The sequence below is a fragment of the Catharus ustulatus genome, chromosome 6, assembly GCF_009819885.2.
Source record: "Catharus ustulatus isolate bCatUst1 chromosome 6, bCatUst1.pri.v2, whole genome shotgun sequence".
Taxonomy (NCBI): domain Eukaryota; kingdom Metazoa; phylum Chordata; class Aves; order Passeriformes; family Turdidae; genus Catharus; species Catharus ustulatus.
The window spans coordinates 37,131,892-37,145,657 of NC_046226.1; the positions used below are offsets into that span (position 1 = coordinate 37,131,892).

General features: G+C 46.4%; 2 protein-coding genes across 2 annotated transcripts in view; one reads left to right on the forward strand and one right to left on the reverse strand.

Moving 5' to 3' along the window:
- Positions 1–2,330: 2,330 nt before the first annotated feature.
- On the reverse strand, positions 2,331–4,399 carry LOC116997694. Its single transcript, XM_033062771.2, has 2 exons — positions 3,946–4,399; positions 2,331–3,197 (listed from the first exon to the last, which is right to left on the reverse strand). The coding sequence occupies exons 1-2, from the start codon at positions 4,397–4,399 to the stop codon at positions 2,539–2,541; spliced, it is 1,113 nt and encodes a 370-aa protein (XP_032918662.1). The 3' UTR covers positions 2,331–2,538.
- Positions 4,400–4,702: 303 nt separating this feature from the next.
- Positions 4,703–13,766, forward strand: part of CDAN1 (codanin 1) — a 32,275-nt gene continuing 23,211 nt past the window's right edge. The window contains exons 1-6 of the mRNA XM_033063081.1: positions 4,703–4,831; positions 7,380–8,080; positions 9,615–9,839; positions 11,829–12,022; positions 12,449–12,568; positions 13,445–13,523. Coding sequence (XP_032918972.1) covers positions 4,736–4,831; positions 7,380–8,080; positions 9,615–9,839; positions 11,829–12,022; positions 12,449–12,568; positions 13,445–13,523 — 1,415 coding nt within the window. The 5' untranslated portion in view covers positions 4,703–4,735. The remainder of the gene's footprint in view (positions 4,832–7,379; positions 8,081–9,614; positions 9,840–11,828; positions 12,023–12,448; positions 12,569–13,444; positions 13,524–13,766) is intronic.

Sequence of the window (13,766 nt, forward strand, 5' to 3'; positions counted from 1 at the left end):
TTTCCCACTCTGTAGTGATGAGAGGTAGCTCAGTTTCTTTACTTGTTTAAAATATGTAAATCTAGAATGTATCAAAAGTAGAAGAGTGATTTTGATCTGGCTCCAGTATATTTTAGTGGTACAACTGAAACACAGGGAAAGAAGCAATATCAGAACCAACATGCTGTGGTAGATTATCTTGAGGTCTGGTTGTTGTCTGACCACCACAGTGCCTTTTAGCATTGCCTGGCTTGTCTTCATTCCTACAGGAGATCCAATCTGCCCATTCTGCTCACAGGATCTTGCTGCACTACTCTACCCGCACTGTAGCTGCCTCTCACGTAAAGCACTACCGGAACATGAGAAAGCAGACACAAGTCAACTCTCCCAAGAAATGCTGAAGTATGTGAAATTCAAGAATTAACAGTTGCAAAAACAGTTGAAAGATGAAAAGAAAGACAAGTAAGAACTGCCAGTTGCAACCTGGACAAGCTCAAACTGTCTGCCCAGAAGACGAGGTAGACTGCATTTGCTAATCTACCTGGAACGTCATGGTAGCATGAATTAGCTGCTTTGTCCATGAAAACAAGACACAGAAAACCCTGCTCAAGAGAGCCCATCTGTACTGATGGGGGACAAATAACGCTTTCAACAGGTTAATTTGGAAAGCCTTTAACAACATAGACACAAAAATCTGATTTAAGATTAATTCTTTGCCATTCTTAAACTCAGCAATTTCTTAGTACCTGTCACCCATGCCATCTTCTTTTGTTAAGGTAAACCTGGAAAAGAGAACTTTCTCTTCTTCAAGGCATTAATCTCAATTAATATTGTGCTGTACATGCATACCTTTTATTTTTGTGAAGATATTTGCATATTTTACTCCATCTGTGATACTGGAGGGAAACACTTGCTAACTGATTACCCTGTATTCACATTTCAGTAGGCAGCAGTGGCTGGTTTTGAAGTGCAGGTGAGTTAATTAATTCAGTACACCAAAAAGTTGTAAGGGCAGAAATGAAGTACATTTTCATACAGTGGTATTCATTCAAAGCTGACTGCAAAAGTGGCATACCTAACGCTGTGATTACATGTTCTTATGCTTCTAGGAGAGGGACATTTTAATAGTGATTCTCTATGTTATTTGTATTTGTTAAATTCCTGCAGCAGGAATGCTTGTGCAGACTGACTGTAACACTAGAGGAAGCTAGTCATTGCTATAGGCCAAATTTATCTGTAGTACTTTTTTTAATGTTGGTGATAAATGCTTAAGGAAAGAACCTGTATGGTTTTTCAAGTCACTGGACAAAATTTCAGGTGAGAGTGTTTTTGTTTGCCCTCTGGTACAGATGCCAGATATAAGAACATTATACCTCTGCTACTTTTGAATTGTGTAAAGTAGAGGGGCTCTAATATATAAGCCTGAAACACAAAATAGTGTCAGTGACAATAGTTTTCCCTATCTAAACGCGAATGGCAATTTTTCTTTTTGGCATGAAGATAAAATGATTTTTTCTTATTTCAGAGTCAACACCAGGCTACATTTTGCTTCAACTCTTCCTCATCTTTCTTCTTCCTTGACTATATAGTTGCAAGAAAGAAATGAAAGAAATGAAATGAAAGTTTCCAAAACTACGCAGGAGCATTTGTCCGGAATGAAGTGAGGCCCTGCCTCCTGTAATTTTACAGAAAATCTGACTACAATTTAATTTAAAACAATACAAAGCTTTTTGTTCTCTGTATTTCAAATACTGTGGTGTTGATTCCATAAGGCTTACAAAATCAAATGAAGATACAGCCTCTATATATATAACCTATATGTCAGAAACAGGCATCACTTATCCATTCCTCATTTTTCTGTATTTCTCTATTTTAACCATCTGACAAAAAAAAGAGACTACCCTGCTAGTGCAGTAAAATACAGTATCTCTGAAGAGAAGGTGCATTTGACAAGCTGAGAATGAACAACAGCCAAGCGGACCAATGCTGTATGAATTCTGACGAGGATACTCATGAATGTCTAAGTCCTAAACCATTCCTAGAATAAGCAAGTATCTCAAACTCCACCTGTGATGCCTTGCACAGCTCAGACTTTAAAAAACTCAACAACAACCAAGCAAACACCCTCAACATTATAACTATTAGAAAAGGGAAGTTCTTAAAAAACCAGCTACTTCTGAGGTTTGTTTAATCCAAGAACCAACTTGTGTAATATAGCTCCTGGTGGTAGTAACCATAATGTTACTTTTTTACCCCACTCTCATGCCTTTTATTTTTCACAAGGTGACATTAAACAAAGGATGATACAGACAAAGTCTTAGTCAAAATAAATGTTTGGTTTTTTAAGAGAATAAGAGGATAAAGAAAAGAAATTTATTAGCCAACTGCAACAGAGTTAACTGGAGACTGGTAATTAGTGTTTAATGCCACCTATAGCAAAATATTTCCCACTGGGAAAAACATAGGAGGCAAGTCCACTTCGCTCCTTCAAAGTCACAGGCTGGAGCAGAACATACATCAGCATCCAACAACACTGTCATTTTACATATATTCAAGTTTTTACACATCTGCAAAGCAGAAGTAGTAGCAGCCATTTGGATGTTCTTTCTTTATGGTTCTCAGGGGGGGCCTAGGAAACTCGGAAGGACCTGGTTCTTGTGACATGGAGCTGGAGCTGCAGCTGCTGCTTCTGCTGCTGCTTCCAGCCACCTGGGCTCTGGCTCTGTCCTTAGCAGGGGAAAGCTGGGGGGATCCTGGGCTCAGGTACCCAGCTGTGGTCTGAGTAGATGCAGTGGCATGAGTGGTTGGGCCACTGTTGTTTTTCACATAGACATTCTTGATAGCAACAAGCGTATGTGCCATGATGCTGATGCTGTTACTCAGTTCTTGCATGCCTTGCTGCAGCAGCCGAAGATTGTGGTTGACGCTGTCAAAGCCCGACTGGATCACTTGTATTTGGGTCTGCTGAATCTGCAGTAAGTCCTCTTCAGTCATTTCATTTTGGTCTGCTTGGGACGTGCTTTTTGTTTTGGCTTTTACTTTCCCAGAGGAACCACCACCTGATGTCCCCAGAAAAGGTAGTTGTTCTTGACTAGGTGGAACCACTGCCATGTCCTCAGAGTTTTCTTCTGGCTCTACCACCTTCACTACTATTTCTTCTTTGAGGTTCATCTGCTCAAGACTGGATTGATGAGATGGGCCAGGACTGCCATTAAACCCTAGAAGAGGTGTGGGGGGATGGGGGGAAGAAAAGCAAAGCCCATGAGAAACTTCATAACCTCAGGGATGGCATATTTTCTCATCCATTAAGCACTACCATTAGTCCTTGAAACAAGACTCTCAAACTCACACTATGTTATCTTCGACGGTTTTAGAATACAAATTACCTCAATAGGTGGTAAGAAAACCATAAATACGCATTCACTAACTAATCATGTACCTGCATACTACAGCTCTCTTACCACCAGAGAAGCCAAGCTTCAGGATCCCAGAGACAAAGTTCACTGCAAGCTTATTTTGTGCTCTATCGTGCACACAGTAAAGAGTAAGAGCATTGCTGAAACACTGTGATTGCAAGAATCCCTTGGTATTTCAGCGTGCTAGGACTATATCGCTGGCACGTACTGTACTTGTTTGACCTGCGTGCTGTCATGGCTTTCTACATTTGCAAGAATAATTACTGCAATAGTGAAGATGGGCAGCCGGGTCTAATGGCTCGTGGGTAGGCAGCATTTACTACGAGACGCGTTTTTTACTCTTGGGTGCTGTTCTCAGGCACTTCTATGACCTAGAGCACGAAGCCTCACAGCTCTGTGTGCGTGCATATACGTTTTGCTTTTCCAAGGATGCTAACCATGGCTCTCGTGCGGGCCGGTCCCTGCGCGCACGCAGCGGGCGGGCAGCGCCGCTCCCCCGGAGGCGGGGGAGGCTCCGGGGCGGCGCCGCGGGGGTCGCTCCCGCACTCACCAATGTCCCCCACGACGGCGCCGGGCAGCTCCAGCGTGTCGATGCCGCCCACGATGGGCACGGCCTCGGCGGGCAGCAGGGAGCCGTAGGCGCGGCGCTGGCGGCGGGCGGGCGGAGCGGCGGCGGGCGGCAGCTCCTCGGGGGCCAGCAGGAGGCCGAGGGCGGGGGGCGCCGGCGGCCCGCAGCCCTGCGAGAGGCGGCACAGCTTGCTGCGGTCGCGCCGCTTCAGGTCCCGCCAGCGCTTCTTCAGGTCCTCCACGTCGCGGGGGCAGGCGGCCACCGGGTTCACCTTGTGCCGGATCAGCTCCCACACCTTCCGCTTCTGGCCCGCGGAGGCGCGGCCGGGTCCCGCCGCGAACAGCAGCTGCTCGTGCTTCAGCACCTGCTCGATCAGCACCTCCGTCTCCGCCTCGTTGAAATTCGCCTTGCGCCTTTTGGGCGAGTCCTCGGCCATCCTCCGCCGCGGGTGTGGGCGGGCGGAGGGCCGAGGAGCCGCGGGGAGGGGGGCACGCCGCTGCCCTTCCCTGCGCCCCGGCCCGCGGCCGCCACCGCCGCTAGGCCGGGCCCCGAGCTCTGCTGGGGAAGGAAATACCGCGCATGAGAGGAAAAGACGCGCACGGACCGGCGCAGGCGCCCCGTGCCCCGCGTGTTGACATGGGGAGGGGGCGCGGCCCCCGCCCGCCTCCCCGGCGGGAATCCCCGCTCGGCACCGCCCCCGCGGGAAGCGGGGACACGCGGGGCCCGCCCCCGGCGCGGGTTGTGCGCGTGCTCGGCGGGAGCGGGGCCGGGAATGGCGGCGGTTTTGGAGCTGCTGCTGCAGGAGGAGGTGCCGGTCAGCGCCGTGGTGCGGTGGCTCCGGCACGGCCCCGGCCACCGCCCGGCTGAGGTAACGCGCGCTAGCTCGGTCCGCCCGCAGCGCCGCGGCTCCGGCGGGGCCGGGCCCGCAGCCGCGCCACTCCCCCAGCGCCCTCCGCTGCCGCGGGCCGGGGCCGTGCGGGAAAGTTTGTCCGCCCCGCGCTGCTGTGAGTCAGGGCGAAGCCCTCGTGGGTCAGCCCGGGGCCCCGTCAGGTGCTGTGCCGCGGCTGGGGCCGAGCTTCCATCGAACAGCCGGCGGCACCGCCCCCGGCGCGGGCGGGCTCCGGGCACGGCGGCGGGAAGGCGAGGCCGCCGGCGGGAGCCGCGCCGGGATCTGCCCGGCGGGCGTGTGAAACCCGCTGGAATGCGCGGGCCGAGCCCGCCGGAGCTCAGCGCCGCCGGCGCCGGGCGGTCTCCTGCGGGCGGTGGCGCCGCGCGGCTCCGGGCCGGGAGCGGGGGGGCCCGCGGGCGCGGGAAACGCCGGGAGCCGGGGATGAAGCGCCGGGAGCCGGGGGTGAAGCGCCGGGAGCCGGGGCTGCCGTGTGCCAGCGCAGAGCACAGCCGGTGTCCCGAGGGACCGCGGTGACACCAGGGGTGACGCTTCCCGCGGCTGTGTTGAGGAAGAAGCGGTGAGAGAAAGACGGGGCTGTCAGCACCGGGGCTTGGTGGTGGCTCTGTGCAGGCGCCAGCGCGCCAGCCGGCTGGATGCCCGTCCCGCCTCGAGGAGGATCTTTTCGGGCTGGAAGAGGGTGCTTGTTGGCTGAGTTTTGTAACGAACCATTAGGGTTCCTGTGGAAATAAAAACCAGTTGTAACTGTACATAGACTAGGAGTGCTTGTATTTTACATAGAGAATAACCGAGAAACAACTGGTTTTTAAAGCATCTTCTACCTGAGCCCCTCGCATAGTGTTACCTAGTTTTAAAATCAAAACTCACTGGTGTCGCCCACATGAGTTAGTCGGGTATTGCTGTCATCCTAAACGTAGGGGAAGAATGGACCTTTTATGTTGTGTGGTTTTTCTTCGGCTATGAGTTGCAGAAGCAGACCTGTGGACGTTATGAAGTTTGAGATCCTGGCAGCTGAGCTAGCACTGTGTGGGTGAGGGGTGTGGAGGTCAAAAAGTTTGCCCTTGCAAGGAAACTTCTTGCTGCTTTTTGCTGTTAGGAGCAGCGCAGTTTCTTCAGCATGAGAAAGCAAGTGGGAGGTTTGCAGCTGGCAGCTGTTGACAGGTTGCTGTTACCCAGTTGTGGAAGAACCAAACCTTGGTTGACTTGGACAGAGAAGGATGAGTGAAAACAGGTTGTGCTCTGAAAAGCTGGAGAAACTACCCAACTTTATGCATACCATGGACTGTAATGATCTTTGTGCCTCTATGCTAATTCCAGGGGAAGGAAATGCTAGGCTATGTCTTCCTCTAGCCCTGATGGCACTTTTGGGCTGGAGATGGCCTTCTGATGCTTCATGGGGGTTGTATTCTGACCTGTGCTTTTTCACTGTTTGTTGACTGCTTGGCTTGTTATCCGGGCTGTGTCACAATCTCAACGCTTCCCCAAGAAGCTGAACTGGTTTCACTCTTTCAAACATGAATTTTAGTATTGGTGTTGAGGATTGTGTGAGTCCGGTTATGGGTATGCTTTCACTGCTTTCTTTCATGCAGAGGCCACCTTCAGAAACAGCGTTTGCTTTCTTGACTTTTCATTTAGTAGGGCTGTGAATGTAACTTTACTGGCGTATGTATGCAATGCTTTCAGTATTAGTAAAGAAAAAGTTGTGCCCTTTGAGAACTTCTTCTGTTGTTGCAAATGTTACTGAATCCCATTGAGAGGAAACAGAAACCTGGTGCAGTGTTAGAAACAAAAGAGTTTTTACTCAGAGTACAAAACTTCAAACTGTGCATGTAACACAAAGTAGTTTTTGTCTAGATTTATCCTTGTAAGAGCATTTTACATTTCAAATGTGTTGAGTCAGTGGTGGGGTTTTTGTTGAAGTTTTTCAAGTACAAACTTCATGTACCTTAAAGTTGCACAGGCTCTGTTTAGACCTCCATGAGTTCTTGAGTAAAATTATTTAATTGAAATGGAAGAGCAGCTTTGTATTTGGCGCTGCAGGACTCCAAGTGCTTCAATGGTTGTTGTTATAGCACCCCTCTGTGGGAGCAGGTGGCATTCATGGAAAATTAGGGCACAGAGACCTTGCAGATTTTAGATTTTTCTGTTAGAATTAGATGCTTTCAGTATCAATGTTTTCAAAATGTTGAATTTAGGAGTGTCAGTTGCTCCAAGTCCTCCCTGGCGATAGCTTCTGTGAGTATTACTGATGTTTCCATGGAACAGTTCCGCTATTTTCCAATCAGAGACCAAAGTGAATTACAAGTTTTCCATCTGAAAACTTGTGCCAAAATGGCTTGGGTGTAGGCTGATTTTCAGTCTGTGATCAGCACTATGGTTGCTTGAGTTTCAGTGACCTGCTTTGACAAGTCATGTTGGTTTTTATTTTGTACTGAAATGTGTCTGGGTATTTGGACAGAAAGAATCAAGTAGCATCTTTATATTAATTTTTGGTCTACTTCTCTCGTAGGAGAACCACATCCATGACAAGCTGGGATCTCTTAGCTTGCTTCAGAAAGATTTTGTGCCTTTTCTGCTAAATTTTTTAAGAGAGCAGACCAGCCAGATCCTAACTAATGGACCCTCTACTCCCGCTAAGACTCCTAGTTCCAAGGCCCATGGGAGCCAAAGGACAGGATCAGAAAGGAGGACAGGCCATGCTACCAGCAGCCGAGTGCAGCTCTTTTCCCAAAGGACTTCAGTGACCACCTGCTCCACAGATACCAGCTTTTCTCCTGCTGCAGCATCCAGTGGTTCCTCTTCCTTTTCTGGGTCAAACCTGTCCAGCCCTTGTGGTGATTTCCCCAGTGTGGTCTCCAGCAGCAGCCCCAGCGTTGGGCACAGCCCCGTGCTCCACCAGGGTGAGAAGCGATCCTTTCAGAAGCCCAGCCTGGGCAGCTTCCTCACGGCCACGCCTGAAGCCCTGCCCGTGAGACGGGGCCGGAGGAGAGGCAGCAGCTCGGCCGGTGCCTCTGGCCGGCAGGTAGCTCGTGATCTGGGCTGTTCCCTTGCTGAAGAGGAGGATGGCAAGAGTGACAGTGGATCATGGAGTGGAGGGAGAAGGAAGTGGAGTGAAGCGCCTCTTGCTTCTGCCAGATCCCCACCCAGCCAGCTAAACCTTAACAACTTGGAGGAGTTTCCGCCCATGGGTGCTGCCTCTGGCTGGACAAAGTAAGAGCGAGTCTGCCTCACTGTCTCACTGGCATTGTGCTGCAGGTTGCAGCTCCTTGGCCAGCTGTTGTGCGTGTCCAGATGCAGAAGAGGCTGTAACACACAATACCTGGCTTCTGGGCAACATGGTCAGAACTGCTTTGTTCTGGTCACCATGTAGGGAGGGGAATATTGCTTTGACAGGGAGTCAGGTTTCCCCTCCGTGGTCTCACCCAAGACACCTCTTCAGCTTCTTGCTTGTGGTGCTGCCTGCAGTTTGCCAGTGCACAGCCCAGCTGATACAAAGCTGAGCACATCCTTGTCCTTGCATGTTCTAATGAGTCAGCGTTATCTTGGCTCTTCATATTTCTCATTTAACAGAATAGCAGTTGGTAAGGAAGATCTGTCCTGGAAGGCCCTTCAGCTTTACTGATGCTGGCAAAAAAGCTTCTGGATTGACCTTCTGTAGCTTCTGGTAGCAGATGTTAGTGTGCAGCTTCGTTTGTGCTGTGTAATTGTGGACAAAATAGCAGGCTGTATTCTCCTTGGTCTGCAGCAAGCTCTGGTCTCCTTGGTGACTTTGGCTAAGCTCCTCGGCAGCTGTTTGTGCTGTGGTTGCCTCAATCCTTCAATCTTTCTCTTTTACTCCTTAAAATCCTCATTACCAAATATAAAGTCTCTGTGTCAGCCTGTTTGCTCCGTGTGTCAGTCATTGGTCTTTCCAGTTGGACATGCAAAATTCCACTGGAAATTAAAAAATGTGTAAGTCTGTACAGCAAATCCAAAAGCAGGGTCTGGGTGATGCTCTAGATGATTCTTTGACCAAAAGAGATAAGGTATGTTTTCAGCACAGACAGCAAGTCTCTCTTCCTCAATTGCGTTAATGCTCAACTAGGAAAAAGGAGGAGGAAAGAGGTAGCAAGTCTTTGGAAATCAATGTTACAACGATTTTGAGAACCTTAGCAGTTAATATGTAGCAACCAGCATTTCCATGCTGCTTTATGTTTCTCTATCCATTTCCATTTTTTTTAATGTTTTTTGCTACTTTAACAAGTCTCTTCCTGAAGGACAAATCCAAGCATTTTATGCAGGAAGATGGTTTTCCTGAACTTAAACAGCCTAATGTAACTTGGAAACCTGGACTCTCACTGATAGACAATGGCAACTTGATTGATTTTTTTTTTGTTGTTGTGGTCAAGTTAGAAATGAATTCACCAATTCAGTTTCTTGTTAAAATGTGGCATATCCTGTCATTTCAAGTTAGAAACATTTGGAAGGGTTTTGTGGTATTGTATTATCTGTTAGATGGCTTGATATTTTGTAATTAATTTTGCTACAGATTCAGCAGGCTGTTTTTAGCATGCTATAGCTCCATGACTTTTTTTTTCAGTGACAGAATAAAATTGATAACTGTAGGTACAGTTTAGAAATTCAATATCCATTTTGTTTTAGCATTAGGTTCCTCTTGAAGAGTGGATTGCATGCCTGTCTTGAGACCTAAATATTTTGTTGTTGTTTAGCTTGATTTTAGTGGAATTGCTTCTCTTTTTTTCAGCAAAAGCAAACCATCGAGGCGAATCAACCCAACCCCTGTGAGTGCTGAGCGGCCCCTCTCAAAACCAAAGACCTGTTTCACTTCCACGCCCGTCAGCCGGGCTCCAGCTGCTCGCTGGTCAGCTGGGTCAAGCCCTGAGGCCTTTGCTGCTGTCCAGGAAGGAAACCTCTCATCTGTGATAAGCACCAGCCTTCAAGAGGAGAGGGAGATGCTGAAGAAAGAACGGTACAGTCTGAGCAGGGGGGTAATTCTTAATTCCCTTGTATCCTGGTTCCAGCCAGGACAGGGTTAATTTTTGCAGTAGCCAAGAGGGGGGCATGGCCAGGACAAAATGAAAATTACAGAAGAATATCCAAAACAGATGAGCCAAGTGTGTCTGTGGTATCAGACTAGGATCTGAATGCACCTAGCTCAGGTTTCCCAGTTCAGAGGTGTGCTGACACTGGAACAATGACCCTCACTTCTAAAGTGTGATCAGTCCTCATTGCTTTTATGAGATTTCCTCTTCATGGACTTACATGTGTGGCTACCTCCTTTGCATCTTTCCTTAGATTGCACAGGTGAAGCAATTGGGTGTAATTAGACCGTGTTTGAAGGTTGCACCAAGGCACATTGGTTTGGGGAAAAATGAGTTAGTGATGTAAATGTGTGGAAAGTGTTCATGGTCTTGCAAGGTAGGTAGGCTAGCAGAAACTTGCTGTCAGAAGAAACAGGACATGGGCACTTGAGATTCTATTTTAAAGATTACTACTGCAGTTACCTGTTGAAAATTGCTGTCAGATGAGGTGAATTATTGGAACCTTGCCTTGGGTAAGGTCACAAAGTACTTAATGGTGTGCTCATCCCTTGGGTGGGATCACAAAGTACTTAATGAATAATTTTCTTCAGTTGGTTGATTATGTTCATTGCAAGGAAGCTGTTGGTAATCTTTCTGCTTCCATTTTGGGACCAATTGTTCTTCATCACAGCAGTTCCTATAGAAATAGGCCAGTAGAAAATCTTCTTAGCTGCAGGTAAAAATGTTTCTGACTTCCCAGAGCCCGTAAAGTGACTTAAATCTCTCAGTTTTGGGACAATGTGACAACATGTAGTGTGATGTTCCAAGTGTAAGTGTTCTATGGAAATCTTTGACAATCATTTGATATTGCTGTTACTGCCTCATGTCTTGTTTCTCACATGTAATGTGTGCTACTCTGGTGTTGCGTTTTGGATGACCTCTCTAGATATAGTTTTGTACAATGTCTGAGTATTGAACTGAAAGGTCATTGTTGATTTAGAATCCATCAAAGTAGTTTGTTCTGCAGGAACTCAGGACTTCTGAACAACTAACCAGTGTGATTATGCAGAAACAGATTTACCGTGTACCTTATACCTTACTTTTACATTCTAAAACTACTGTCCACATGATCACACATTTTTTGACTGGTGCCTCTATCTTGTCCACGTGCTCTGCAGGCACCTTGCAGGAAATACGATTGGTTACAGTCCAGTGCTTCACTGCCCACCTTTATTCTGGTTCTTCTAATCTTGGTATTCTGTTTTTCAGCTTCTTCTCTCCCACTTTAGCACCATTTATGTTCCAGTAGCCTTGATGAATTCCAGAGTGTTTGATAAAACAGCAGAAAAACAGCTAAAAATGGCTTGGCTGGTGCACCTGGTATAAACTATGGCCTAAACATTCAAATGCATTGCTACATTGTTCCTTGTGTTATTTAACTTGGCAGTACAGCATTTCATCAGCTGTTGCATTGCCTTTCCACTTAAGTGGTATTGTGTCTTTACATCTATACCAAAGGGATGGATATGAACCTTATTTGCACAGATGTTTTAAAATGCCTACCTGTCAGAAACTGTACATGCAAAGAAGATTTTTAGGATTCCCTGTCCTTAACAAATGCCAGTTCAGATGAGAGAAGCAATGACATAGGTTAGTTGGTTAACTTGGTCAAAGTACTGCACTATTTTAACAGAGTTGGAATTTGAATGGGATTCTTTAGAGTCTTTTGGTTGCTAACCCCAAGAACTATTCTCAGTAAGACAAAGATGACTTAAATTGCTATCATGCTAAAAGCTGCTTTAATCAGTGTAAATGACATGGTTTAGTTATTGCAGGATTTCCTTCATGCTGCACTGGAAGAAAAGAGCTCTTCTGGCTGCATGGCTGCTGTAGATCATCCTCAGTCACATGGCTGTGTTGCTGCTCTTGAATTTCAGATGCAAATTGTTGCACCAGGCATCTTCTCCTGCAGGGATATCTTTTGATCCTGGTACTCCAACTAAGCCTAGCTACACTCGCAGTGCTAGCCTTCCTGCTGAAAGCCATCTGGTGACCTGTGCAAATCCTGCTAAGGTTTCCTGCAAGAAACAGTTGGAATGCCTGGCACAGCTCTATTCATCATGTATAGCAGGTGAGGATGCAGAGGATGTGAGGCTGACCTTTCTTTGAGCTTTGAACTTGGGTGTGTGTTGTGAGAGGGAGGTAGATGGGAAGGGAAGACTGTGGGATAGTTATAGCGTGCGGACAAATGACATCTGGAAAAATAAACTAAGCCAACACAGTTACTAAAATAGATGAATACTTGGTACAAGTTTAGGGAAGGAGGTGAGCCTGATGCAATACTCTGAGCTGCAGTACACTGAAGTTTCATGTCCCATCTGAAACCAAGCTATTCTGTAACACATCTTTCCCATGCTGATCTACACTGAGATTGTGTTGTGGGGAGAGAGTTCTTTGCTGACAACCACAGAACAGGAATCTGTCTTTCTACCTTTGTGTATTAAAGCAGGACACTATTGAATAATCCACCTTTAACATCTCAATTACTCTTTCCCAGAAAACCTGGTACCAAATATTTTTCTGGAACTGTTTTTTGTTCTGCAACTGTTGACATCTAAAGGCACTTCTACTGCAGAAGATGGGGATAGTGACCCTGAAATCAGTGAAAGAAATAGAGGTAAGCAGTAGTAATGAAGGGAAAGAATGTTGCTTCCATAGAATGAGAAGGTGTTGTTGAGTAGCTTGGACAGGTATTCTTAAATTACATTAAAAAGCTTTATTACCACTGTGGGACTCATCTCACATGCTGACAAAAGTCATGCATGTATGGGATGTGCTTCCACAGTAGGATAGACTGGGGGTGTTATATATTATTTGAATCTAGTTATCTGCTATTGTGTGAGATTTGCTGTAGCTATTTCCTAACACTGACTTTTAGAGAGAAGGACAGATGTGCTCAAGTTGGTTCTCCATCAATCCCACAACTCAAATGTGCTGTTGACCTGCTATGTGTTTAATAAGGTTCAGGTTTGGATCTGAGTGCACAGGATCCAGCTATATTGTTGCATTTGTTTTTTGACAAATTCAGCCTTAAGCTTGATGCAATTAGTACTTTGATATGGATATTACGAACAAAAGAGTGACTTTAGAATGAGACCCACCACATCCTCCTCCACCCCACACACCTCAATTTGATTGACCTTTGTTTTGCTACTCATTGATTCTTAGTGCTGAGATTAGGAACTTGAAATCTTCAACTATGGGAGCACCATTTTATGGTTGTTTGTAGTTGGTCTGCTTTTCTTGTCCTGTATTTGCTGACTGTTGTTCAGAACACTGAGAAATAGTCTTTTCTTTCCCATACAGTATTAAACAATTCAATTGCCTTTAGTATAGGCAAGATAGGGAATGGGAATTTCTGAAAATTGAATAGTGGTCTGGAAGATTATTTTTGGATATGTCAGTTCCTACTTTCCTTTAAAGCTAATTGTTGGTCCTTTAGTTTATAAATGGCAAAATGTACTGTTGTCTCATGTTTCTTTTTTCTCCTTAGATGTATCAGGAGGACAGCATTTTGAAAGTGTGCATAACTGTGTTTATTTTGCTGTTCGAGTCCTGGATTATCAATATGAGTGAGTTAAATTCTTTTTTCATCTGCTTGTGTCTGCAGTTGTGTGTGGGATTGAGCAAGTGGGCTTGGGTTTTAGAACTTTGCCAGTTACAGGCACAAAGTTGTTAATTTTTCTTCAAAACATAGAGCTTAACCTGGATTTGAATGTCTGTGGGTTTCCTTGCACTGATCTGTCCACTGAACTTTGTTGTAGTTGTGCAAGAATGGGAAAGTCATGAGATGAGAATGATAACAAATACAGGTA

Excerpts from the sequence above, each read along its gene's own strand:
- LOC116997694 (XM_033062771.2), bottom strand. The coding sequence starts at position 4,399 with ATGGCCGAGGACTCGCCCAAAAGGCGCAAGGCGAATTTCAACGAGGCG. Across the intron at positions 3,198-3,945 it reads CGCCGTCGTGGGGGACATTG|GGTTTAATGGCAGTCCTGGC; the intron begins GTGAGTGCGGGA and ends CACCTCTTCTAG.